The sequence below is a fragment of the Bombina bombina genome, chromosome 3, assembly GCF_027579735.1.
Source record: "Bombina bombina isolate aBomBom1 chromosome 3, aBomBom1.pri, whole genome shotgun sequence".
Taxonomy (NCBI): Eukaryota; Metazoa; Chordata; class Amphibia; order Anura; family Bombinatoridae; genus Bombina; species Bombina bombina.
In genome coordinates this window covers 1,139,092,951-1,139,106,341 of record NC_069501.1, presented here as the reverse complement: position 1 = coordinate 1,139,106,341, position 13,391 = coordinate 1,139,092,951, and the positions used below count along the sequence as shown (strand labels likewise).

Below are 13,391 nucleotides of genomic sequence, written 5' to 3'. Positions count from 1 at the left end.
GACTATACGTTCTATTCCAATCCCCACCACCTATACACAAGGATAGACTATTTCTTTACAGATGTCACCAGCTTACACTGTGGGGCACACTGATTAAAAAATTATACCTAATGCCTGTGAAAATAAAAAAGCCCCCCCAATCTAAGAATAAACTACCAGTAGCCCTTAAAAGGGCTTTTTGCAGGGCATTGCACCAAGATAAACAGCTCTTTTGCAGAAGAAAAAAAAGTATAAGTCCCCCCTAACAGTAAAACCCCCCCGCCCACCAAAGCCCCCATTTTGGTCTTTTACGAAGTGCCCACCCTAATCTAAAATAGGGCGGAGCTGAAGACTGGCAACCACGGAGCCAGACGATCCTCCACTGTACACTGAATAGTGAATTCAAGGTACGCGATTAAAAATGGTGTCCCTTGAATTCCTATTGGCTGATTTGATTCTTCAAATTCAAATCAGCCAATAGGATCAGAGCTACTCAAATCCTACAGTCTACACCAGACTGTTTTGACTAGACTGTCACTTTAATTTATACTTAGAAATACTAGAGCAAGGAGTCTATTATAGGTGCGCAAATGGATAGTGGATCAAAGTCCAAAAGGTGGCGGATAACTCCTCCAGTCAGACAGCACTCTTGATAACGGATGTGAGGTGATGAACCTGTGGATACAGAAGACAGAGGCGTCTCATGGGACAATATCGTCTTGCAAAAGAGGAGACAGGACAAAAAGTGGCCCACAGCGGGGGGTACTCACAAGGATAGCGGCACAAACGTGCACCTCACAACGCAGGACGGGACCTTACGCCGCCCGACAGACAATATCACTGGAACCTGCACGTGGATACCGATTGCCAATCAGCGATAACCCAAGACAGACATCACAGTGGAAGCCGTCTGAGGGATAGCCAGTCACAGATCTCAGCAGTTTTAAATGACGGGTCGGCAAACCAGGCAAACAAAGTCAGACGTAGAGCAGGTGATAAAATCTCAACAGTTTATTGAGGTATATAAAAGTTAAAATTATACAGCAACGCGTTTCTCAACCTACAGGTCGTTTCATCAGGCTGATACTATCGTTAAAAGCCTGCTCTACTTAGGACCACCCTAAACCAATCCCAGTACCGACCTATTTACACACCCCTCAATCGAAACGTACGTGACGAAAAAAGACGTGACTATCACACATGGGCAGTGATTGACTGCCAGTGTGGTGAGTGTGCAGATAGCGTGAGCTGTGATTGGAGGCATTACCAACAGAAAACAAAATCCGTTAGACATCTAGTATTAACATCTAAATATATATGCCAGATATGTTATAACCACTCGTATAAAAACAAATAAAATATCACAATAATATAAACAAATAGTGAACCTTTAGTGTGACTATGAGTCAGCAATTGATCACGTGCAGGGTCCGAATCATCAAGGCTCAAAAATAGCCAATGAAGATATTAGCATCAGAACATTTGCAGACTAGAAAATTAATATACAAATAATAAAAATGATAATAAAGTAAAATATTGACCTGCATCACACCTACACATATTAACAGACAATATATGTCTACTACATGATCAAATTCATAAGATACATTTTTTTTTTTAAATTATTATTGACCCTTATAACCCAGTATTATCATTGGCACAGCAACAATAGCCATACCATTACCATCAACTTTCATTAATTATGTTGGATCAATACATACTAAAAATATTAAATGAATAAAAACCGCTAGCAATAACAAACGTTGATCGCGATCAAATTATAATGGATTAATACCTATAATAAAGTAATTAATATTATGAAAATATTAAAAGAATAATTAAAATTAATAATAAAAAAAAATAAAAAAAAACCCGACCTATACCATTAAGCCCTTACTAGGAGCAAACTAAATCCTATGGTAAAACCATGGATTATTATAAGCATAAACACATAAGACACCTATTAATTTACATGTATATAATCTGAAACAGAAACAGGCAAAGGGAGAACGCCAATAAAATAGCTATTGAAATGCAGCCAAATCAACACATAGATTCAGGCCATCAGGATGCATGCTTTTGAGCATCCAGTAGGTCTCCCTTTGTCCGAGTCTAAAAAAACGATTATATAAATGGGATTTGTGTATATATTCAATGGGAGTTATAGAAAAACAATTAGTATCACCATTATGGACATTATTACAATGCCTAGAGACACCGATATCTATAATTATTCTTCATATTGCGCTGGTGTTCAGACCACCTTGTGCTGAACCGCCTACAGGTGCGCCCCACATATTGTACCCCGCATATACAGGAAAGTAAATAGACCACATAGTCAGAAGCACAGAAAACATGGCCAATGATAGTATAAGATCTATTGGTGACATTAGACCGAAAATGTTTTGCTTATTGGTGATACGACACATCTTACATCTACTTGATCTACACCTAAAAGAGCCAGAGGGTAACAAACTTAACACAGATTTAGTGGAAGAGGGCGATTTCTTATGTTTAACCACTTTACTGGGAGCTAGAGTTTTTAAAGTGGGAGCCCTCCTATAGACCACCTTTGGTTTTGACCCTATCAGTTTACCCAAAATCGGATCCTTCATCAGGATATCCCAATGTTTGTTCATAACTTGTTTAATCAGATGATGATTGGAATTAAACTGAGTTATAAATAGAGGGTATTTATTTATATTATTAGTTAGACTTAGCGGGGGGGGGGGGTTTAAAAAAATATATTTTTTATTTAGAATAGGGTGGGCACTTCGTAAAAGAGCAAAATGCCCAAACAAATGCCCTTTTCAGGGCAATGGGTAGTTTTAGGTTTTTTAGTGTTACGTTCTTTTATTTTGGGTGGGTTTAGACTTTTTTCTTCTGCAAAAGAGCTGTTTATCTTGGGGCAATGACCTGCAAAAAGCCCCTTTAAGGGCTACTGGTAGTTTATTCTTAGATTAGGGGGTGTTTTTATTGGGGGGGGGGGGCTTTTTTATTTTCATAGGGATTAGGTATAATTTTTTTAAATTTGATAAAAAAAAATTATTTTCTGTAATTGTAGCTTAAAGGGACAGTCTACACCAGACTGTTTTGACTAGACTGTCACTTTAATTTATACTTAGTTTTTTTTATTTTTAAAGTAATGTTAGGTTTTTTTATTTTAATAGTAACTTTAGTATTTTGTAATTTTGGTACATTCAGGGGGTGTTAGGTTAGGGGGCTTAGTAATTTATTTGCGTTGTGGGCTTTGGTCGGTTTATAGGTTAATACTTTAATAGGAATATTGCGGAGTGGTTTTGATGACAGATATAGGGGTTAATAGTTTAATTAGGCATATTGCTTTGTGGGGGGGTTAATACTTTTATTAGTTCCGATGTGGGTTTGATTGCGGATATAGGGGTTTTACGTGTTGGGCTTATTTTAGGGAGGAGTGTTAGACTGTTACAGGAGATTTTATATTTTTTCTTAGGCGCCGGCAGTTTCTAAAGTGCTCCAAGTCACTAGCGACTCCAGAAATTTGTATTTACGCTCATTTCTGGACATCGCTAGTTAATCCGACTTAAAGGGACACTCAGGTTAAATTAAATTTTCATGATTCAGATACAGCATGTAATTTTAAACAACTTTCCAATTTACTTCCATTAAAAAAAAATGTGCACAGTCTTTTATATTTACACTTTTTGAGTCACCAGATCCTACTGAGCATGTGCAAGAATTCACAGAATATACGTATATGCATTTGTGATTGGCTGATTGCTATCACATGGTACAAGGGAAGTGGAAATATACATAACTTTGAAATTTGTTATAAAAAAAATCTACTACTCATTTGCAGTTCAGACTAAGTGCTATTGCATTGTCTTGTTATCTTGCATTTGTTGATTATGCAAATCTAATGTGTTGACTGGTCCTTTAAGGCACTTTATGAACTGCCGGCACCCTATATGTAATAGCCCGATGTGCAAGGTAAAATTACGGGCGGCACGGGTTTCAGCAACTGCGCCAAAGCCTGCGACGTATATGTAATCTCACCCATGGACGTGATTGGGACATTCAATAATCCATCAATAACATGTGATGTTATCTTAAAGGTACATTCCAATCAAAATATAAATGCACAGATTACATCTTTGAATAGAAACATATTTGCAATATACATGTATTGTAGGGCTGCACGATTAATCGCGGATGCAGTTTTAAACCGTGATTAATCACTGCGGTTTTAAAACCTTGAGTACGCGATTATAACCCTGCACACTATGATGTCACCTATGACGACTAGTGCTGTACTAGCCCGCACCTTCGGCCAGGGGCGGAACAACCGGTGATGGATATTATTTGCTGACACCCATAACTTCCTCCTCCTGACCGCACATATAGTCTCTTCAGGAGGAGTCTGGAGCATGGCAGTGAGACTGGAGTGGCAGCCACAGAGAGGAGGCTCATGGCTCAGGCAAGCACAACGACGGACACATGGTGATTGACTGAGCTCAGGCGGGGCCGGGGGGGCAGCTGTGTCGGATCTAGCTGGAGGGATAGCCGGCCATGCAGTGCTGAATGGACTAGCAGCTTTAAAATAAACTATAACTGCAGGTTATGGGACTGGCTTCTATGATAAAACATTAGGTGCAGAGCTTACTTACTTTATAACATAATATTACATCTGGCACAGAGCTTTATATGATATACTGCACGCTATGGAGCATGATTATTTGCAATATTTCTACAGGCACAGAGATTGCTCACTCTCGAACTAAGAATATTACTGTATTTTATGAAGCTTGCTTATTTTTTTTAATAGAACATTAGTGATGCAAGTTAAATGCATACTCAGTGGAATAAAATAATTATATATATTTTTTTATTTAATTTTATTTTTATATTACACACAAGGTTTGTATTTTTATTCTCCCAGAGTGTATTGGACATTGAGAAACATGTACATTAAGATTCTGTAGTCTTAAATAGATTTTTTATTGCAAATGTAAGGTGTTAATCTTTCATAAGAAATTCACAATTTATTTTTTTGCCCATTTCGCCCAGCCCAAATGTATTGGCAAAAATGCTTCTAGTAAGAGTTATCACTGTTTTAGTACTAACATTTTTCTCTGCACGTGCATGTGAAGCATAGCTAGATATTGTCACTGCACCAACATTTTAAATAATGCAGCTCACATCATGAGTGGGGCTTGTATCATGTCATCAATTAACAAATTGAGTCATTACAAGATGGTACAAGCACCTTTGTCTCTCAGAGCAAGTGTTGTATTTTTACTTTTTTTCCTCCATATATGTATATTAAACGTCTTAGCTTCTAAATGTCCTGTATAGCTACAAGTTTCCTCCATCAACCCCTGCCAATATATTATTCATATTTTTAAAAGTGTTAGTGGTTCCCTGTTTTCTATGATTTTTTTGAACCCCTGTACTAAAACACTAATTTCCTTATACAGTACAGGCGTATGATGAAATGATAAAAAAAAAAAAGTTTACACACACACACATATACACACACACACACACATACATTTTAGCCAAAAATAAGCTAATAAAAATAAGTTTCAAAGCTTATTGCCAAAATTATCATTAATTTGTTAAATGTTGCAATTAATTTGTGCATTGGATAGCAGAAAATGTAATATTAGACAGTATTACACTGCCCCCCATCCTACTACTTTATAATGCCACCAGCTGGCAAAATTTTCTATTGAGGACACAGTTACACTTTAAAGTGAAGGTGCATTTTGATGAATTTGTGCCCGGTTTTTAATAAACCTATTAAAAACAAGGGCACTTTAATTCACCAAAATTGACATTTCACTGCTTTTTTCAAAAACTTATCTTTTAATCCTGAATGCCGTTCCAGCGATTCCCCCGAAAGACTCTGCAGACGTCAGAAATGACGAATCAGGCTTCCTCCGGGGGAATCTTGGCCTGATGCAACGCTGTGATTGGAGGAAGCCGGATTCGTCATTTTGGACCTGCGAAGACGGCTTGCGATGGGTGGAGGAAGTGCTGGAGCAGCTGCCAGGATTAAAAGTTAAGTTTTTGAAGAAAACAGTGAAATGTCAATTTTGATGAATTAAAGTGCCCTTGTTTTTAACAGGTTTATTAAAAACCAGGCACTAATTCATCAAAATGGACCTTCACTTTAAATGTTTAAAGAGTGTTTTAAAAGAACACGCCTGTGTCATTTCATCTAGGTCAAACTTCTAAGTAGAAAAAACGGTGGGGGTCCACACACAAGTACAAATAATGTTTATTAAAAAAAGAGACCTTGTCACCAAATTTATGAAGGATTTAAGAGATCAATTTACATACAGCGGTTTTGTGATTGCATTCATGAGAAAAGTTAAGCATTAGAATAATTCTCTAATGCAAGCCAATACCAATATCTAGCTGGTACCTCAGTTGTGTGTTTCTGAATGGCATACAAGTGTGCGTGTGTGTATATATATATATATATATATATATATATATATATATATATATATATATATATATATACACACATACACACACATACATACATATATATATGGACTAACAAGCCAATTCCCCCCTTTGTGCCGTGCAAGGGAGAATGTATCAAAAGAGTTACAAGCCTCATTGCTCAGTAGTACATCGTACATGTGGTGCTAAATGTATATTTCAAAAATAACTCATCACATACATCTGCTAGTAAATGAAGGTATGGCTCTGCCAGACATACTATACTGTATTGAAGGCTAACAGTAAACCTGTATTATACGGAAAAGCAGTCAACACGACAAAAAGCAGCACTTCTCAGAACTAGCACTACTGCCCCGTGTCCGGGCAATTCCCACCATCTGCCCCCTGCACAGGGATGAGAGTGAAGCCCAGGCATGTCGCTCACTCAGCTGCACTTGGCAGCTTGCAAATCGAACACCAACCCCCGGACAACAACCCGTGCCCCCGCTCACCATTAAAACTTTGGCAGCGCTCTCTAGCTGGGCGATCACTTCACTCGCACCCAGCGCCGCCATCATGGGCTCTGTTCAATGACGCGCCACGCGGTGCAGTCTGGGATGAAGCGGGGAGCAGAGCCAATGGCGGCGCTAGTGGGAGGGGGCGTGGCTCGAAGTGCAATGGGCGTGGTTAAAGTGGGAAGTGTGGATTGAGGAGTCAGGGAGGGGGCTGTTTAGTGAGGGGAAGGAGAGGTACTAAAGTGATAAGGAGGGGACTGAGATCTCATTTGGTACCTGGCAGGGATGGGGTTGACACAAGAAAAGTGATGGGACAGATATGAGAGGGGTAGTTATAAAATAACAAAGGGAGAAAGGTGATGTGAATATCTGAGGGGCAGGGGTAAAAGGGCAATCATATAAAAATGTAAGTGTTTATAGCATATATACTCACCCAGCAAACAACTTTCCTCATCCTGTTCCAAAACCTGCTGTCTCCTGGGAGTTAAGAGAGCATAAGGTAAATGATGGGGTAAATAATAGGAGGAAAAATGTAAGAGCTTTAGGTAAATTGATGTGTCACTAGAAGATGGCCAGGGATTAAAGAGGTTAAAGGGACCATCTACTTGAACATTTTTATTATTTAAAATATAGATAATTTATTACCCAGTGCCATAAACAGGTTGAGATCTGTATATATCCTAAAAATGGCTAATTAATTAAAAATAGTTTGCATAAAAAATGTTTAAAAATAGCTGGCAAGTATTTTGAAGTCATTTTCAAAAATAAGCAAAAATACTTACATAGCCATGCTGTCTGGGACACTGTGCTCCACCCCCTTATAAAACCCCTCTGCATTTAGACACAGGCATTGTATTTCAACTTCTAGGCATGCTCCAGCAGATAATCCCTAAGCATTTTTGCATTCTACCAAAACAACAATAGATATAGATACAGCCATAGAAGGAAATGTGTGGGGGAAGTTAGAGCTTTACAATTCAGAAACTAAAAAGAAAGGGTTAATGGCGAGGTACTGCAGTATAAATTTGCAGGCAAAGTAATTAAAATGCATATTATTATGTGGGGCGGAGCCGGCCAGCATCTGTGATGGCCGCATAATTTTTAGCTCCGGTTAGAGGAGCACCTTCCACGGCAAAACCTGGAGGACACTTGATTCGTAGAAGAGCGCAAACACAGCGCATCACCTCAGAATGGACCGGGGCATCAATTGAGGCCAAAAAGTTTCGAGTGAGGAGGGTAAACGTCAGACCCACAGATAAGTAGGCCGCAAGCCTAAGTACGCACCACTCGAGTCCCGGACCTACCCGCACAAGTAATAGCACCTAATAGGTAGGAGCACATCTATATATATATATATATATATACACAGCCCGGGTATTGGTCTGCACCACGCAGCTCGCATCACAGCCTCCTATGACAAGAGCACAAAAAGGCTCCCATACAGGCCTTTCCAGACACGTCAGCCATAAGCCCTCAATTCAGAAGCCACATAAACTCCCCCATCACAATCTAGGGTATACTTTGTGGTCATCAAAGCCAGTGTTATGGTGCTTCATGCAACAAATGAAGATAATGCCTTGTTTATATGAATAGCTATGACTTAGACTGCACAATACAGTTAAAAGCAGCATCGCATTGTTAAAGTAACATTTACCCCTTGCTGGAGGTACTGAAGAATGAAGGAATCGATTTATTGCAGTAAGTGGATATCATATACTCCTTAAAACTCAGACTCTGTATTGCTACTCACTTAAAGGGGCACATTTTATTACTCTTACTAACCTACTACTGCAAGGTCGAAACTGCATCGTTGAATGAGACATCTCTGCCTCTCTGATACTTGGACACGTCAAAATGGCATCAAGACGCACACCCAGGCCTGATAAATCTAATAAAGGCCCTGTGCCAGCTAGCTCAAAAATGGACAACTTCTTTAAGGTACTAGAATCTTCCATGTCAGCAACAAGCGAGCTACCAGACACTGAAAATGCTACCTTAGACACAGACTCACCTGCCCTCCTTACCAAGGCTGACATACAAAATTTACCAACTAAGGCAGATTTTGCCTCCTTTTTCACCCAGGTGGGCAAGCTTATTAAAGATGGTCTATCTGAAGTTAAAAGAAACCTCACCGACTTGGGTGATAGGGTAGTGCAAATGGAAGAGTATATGGATCAATGCAATAATGACGCAGATCTTCAGAACTGTACCCTCCAAGTCCACGATGACATGATACAACATCTACAAAACAGAGGGAGGCATCAGAACCTCAGGATAAGAGGCATTTCAGAGAAAGTTGTGACATCCCAAATTCAACAACACCTGCAGCAACTATTTCTGTGCATGCTAAAAGAAGAAGCATCGACAATCCCACTAGACAGAGCTCATCGAGCTCTACGCCCAAAACCACCAGAAGATAAGCCACCTAGAGACATAATTATAAGATTCCAAAGCTTCAGAAACAAAGAAAGAATTATGACTGCCTCACGGAAATCACGTCAAATCTCGTTTGAAGGAGATACAGTGCAAGTCTTCGCTGATCTGAGCACTATCACACTGTCCAAACGAAGAGAGGCGAGATTCCTTACCACCCACCTGCAGGACATGAAGATACCTTACAGATGGGGCTTCCCATTCTGTATCAAAGTACTACATAACTCTCAAATTATCACCTACAACACTCCGGAGGACCTTGAGCAATTTTGCAAATGCTTGAAAATTCCAGTCCCAACTATACTTTCTTCTAACTCTATTGTCTACCCTCCCTCTCTTCCCTCCCTCCTCCTCGATGATAGAGACAAAGCCAGAAGAATCCAACATGTTCTTACTTACAGGTACTATAGCACACAAACTAATCCCTCTAGCAGACATACTCTTCCGCTAAAACATGCACCTACAGCGACAGTTGAAATCCCATTATCTTTCTATATGGTAGTTTATTTGCATTTTAGTCAGTCTAACTTTAGCATAACCTTTAACAAAACACATGGCAGTCCCTGAACTCCTGCTTATTTCCCAAAATGTTAAGGGCCTCAATTCCCCAACCAAAAAATCTATTGCCCTAAACTGGTTCCATAAACACAAAGGAGAAGTCATTTTCCTACAAGAGACCCACTTTTGTAAGCAAGCGGAACCAAAATGTGTTTCCAAGCATTTTCCGGTGGGCTACTTCAATTCTGCTCCCATAAAACGAAACGGTGTGGGCATATTGTTTAGACATAACATCCCTTTCCAACTTACCCACAAATGCATGGTTAGTGAGGGACGATACTTGATACTAATAGGCACTCTTTACAACCGTCCAGTTACATTAGTAAATATTTACGCCCCGAACACAGGGCAGGCACGTTTCTTTAAAAAAGTAATTGGAGTCCTGTTGGGAGTAGCGCAGGGTACAGTGATTTTCGCAGGCAACAGCAATGTAGCTATTGAGCCAACACTAGACTGCTCAAACAAGAAGAGCTCAGTACCCAGAAGCTCCTTAGGAGTTATTATAAGAGCCCTCTGTGGTGCAGCACTTTTAGATATTTGGAGAATTCAACATCCATCACAGAAATCATACACATTTTACTCCAATCCCCAAAGATCCTACTCGAGAATAGATCACATATATATAGACCAGAGGAGTATGCCCCTAGTGAGGTCCTCGGAAATCTTGGTCGGACCACTCGATGGTAACATTGTCTTTGACTTTGCCAGACAAACGTCTTACTGATCCCCATTGGCGCCTTGATGAAACTCTCCTCTTACAGCCATTAATTAAAAACAAAATTACACGCACTCTTAAAGATTACTTTCACCATAACGCGATATCCATTACATCCCCCACCCTGGTTTGGGAAGCACACAAAGCAGTGGTCAGGGGAGAATTTATGAAATAGAAAGCCATACTCCTTAAAAATTATAATGATAGGTATAATTATAGGTATAATAAATTACTTCAAAAACTTTGAAACATAGAGAATTTGCATATGCAAGCCCCTAAAAATTTACAGCACATAACACAACTAGCCAAGACTAGACGTGAACTGAATAAACTACTGAATAAAGAGGCAGAAAGGAAGGCGATCTAACTGAAAAAGCTCTACTTTGTAGAAGTCAATAAAGCGGGACCCCTATTAGCTAGAGCCCTTAAGACTTGTATGAATAACAATTTCATCCGTAAACTAGCACACCCAACCATCCCAGGGGATTATACTTATGATAGCAGGTCAATAGCAAATATTTTTAGTGACTACTACAAAAAACCTTTACAATATCCCCGCAACACCCCACTCCTCGAATCACGAGGCAATAGACTCTCATATACAAGATTCCAATATCCCAACCCTGCCTGAACATATCTCTAAGCAGATGGAGGACCCCATTTCCTCACAAGAAGTTGTTACAGGCATAAACGATACACCTCTCCACAAAAGTCCTGGCCCAGATGGTTTCTCTGCCATTTACTATAAACAGTTCCAAAATATACTAGACCCACACCTCACTAACCTCTTTAACTCCCTGGATAAGGACGGGCTACTTTCTCCTAACCTTCTAGAGGCACACATCTCAGTTATCCCCAAGCCAGGTTGTCAGGTTATTACTTTGATGCCTGCCTTTTTCCTTGCTGCCCTGTATTTATCACGCTATACCTTTAAATTCCAATTACACTTACTACTCATTCCTATAAATCTCCCATCAGCCCTCACTACTTTGCTTGGTATTGAATTGGTTAAGTTCTACTGAGCTTGTGATAACCCTGTCTCTTCATTTGGACATCGGTACTCCCCTATCAAAGTGATATACTGTGACTTCCTTCTATTGTCACTTCCTAGCTACTTGGATTGTTAGCTGCCGTTATTCCTCCTACCTTGTAGTGACTCTATCACGGATCTCCTCTGCTCTCCTAGCCGGACCTGACTTCCAGTAGCTGCCCCTCAACGGATCAATCCGCGGTGACGTCACACGCTCACGCTTCACGGAACTACCCGCATCAGGAAACGGCCTGCACCGCTGCTCTCCACACTCCGGAGCCTCTCTGCTTACTTATCCGGACGGATCTGCCTGTCAGCTCCTACTGCTCCCAAAGAAATTCTAACTTGCCTGACAGAATACCAAGCCTTCCTTAAAATGGACCCAGCTGAGATGACTACACATTTACAGACTCTCAGCAACAGAATTGATTTGCTCACTGACGGTCTCAATACACTCAAAGCTGAAAATGTTGCTTTAAAAGCTTACATTAAAGATTATCTAGAAACAAAGCTACATACACCAGAACCACAAGTTAGTTTGCCTGAAAAGTTTTATGGTGATAGGGCACACTACAGGGACTTTAAAAATGCTTGCTTACTCCTCTTTACACTCAAACCACAATCTTATCCTAATGACAGGATTAGAGTTTTGACCACCATTTCATTCCTAAGGGGGGAACCACATAGCTGGGCAAACACCTTTTTTGAATCCAATGAGACTATTCTAAACTCTTTGGATAATTTCTTCACTGCCATGGGTCAGTTATACGAAGACCCATTCAAACAACAGACTGCAGAAACAGCTCTTAGGGCCCTAAAACAAAAGAAGAGGTTGGTAGAAGACTATATTACAAACTTCAAGAGGTGGGCAAAAGACTCAGAGTGGAACAACTTATCCTTAAGGAATCAGTTTCGTCTGGGTCTCTCAGACGCTGTTAAGGATGAGTTGTCCCGAACTGAAATTCCCCCAACCTTAGAGGGTTTAATGAACTTTAGCATTACTATAGACAGACGCTTAAGAGAGAGGCAACATGAAAGATCTTACCTAGAGGCTTATACCAAGAAACACACTAGTACTACACCCTCACCCTCCAGTAGTAAATTTCATTCTGAAGCTATGGAGATTGGCTTCCTTAAAGGGCCACTGTAAGTAAATATTTCTATGCCTGTTACTAACAAACTACCCCAAATACGCTTTTTATCAATAGCATTTCATTAACATATCTCTACCGTATAGCAGAAATATTGTCTGCAAATTTAATCGTTTTCCAAACCCACTCCGTGGGTATCCTTTGCTCTGTACCAATCCGTTTACAATACCTAGGTTTCAAAATGGCGCTTTAAACACAAAGTTATTGGTTTAAGTATTTTGAACACACAGTGCTGAAAATAGTGGGCAGGATAACGTGACATCATCGGCGAATAAAAGATATAACTTTTAGAACGTTATGAAACTTCGTTTTGGAGAAAAATAGGTCAGTAGGTTTTAATTAATGTTTATTAACTTTAATATGTTAGTTGTTTAGCTTAAAAATTATAACAGAAAGTAATCCTTTAAGGGTCCCCTCACAGCACAGGAAAAGACCAGAAGAAGAGAGAATTATCTCTGCCTTTATTGTGCCTCGGAAGAACACTTTGTAAAAGAATGTCCATCTCTTCTGAAAACTAACAAGGGGGAGTCCCAAAACCCCTTAACCTGTTGCAACACTATTGACTTAAGAAACCC

General features: G+C 39.8%; 1 protein-coding gene across 1 annotated transcript in view; it reads right to left on the bottom strand.

Moving 5' to 3' along the window:
• XPO4 (exportin 4) overlaps nt 1-7,001 on the bottom strand; it is a gene marked incomplete in the record, with an annotated part of 418,847 nt that extends 411,846 nt beyond the window's left edge. Inside the window, 1 exon segment of the mRNA XM_053708521.1 lies at nt 6,927-7,001. Within this exon segment, the coding sequence (XP_053564496.1) occupies nt 6,927-6,992 (66 nt within the window).
• Nucleotides 7,002-13,391: the final 6,390 nt, after the last annotated feature.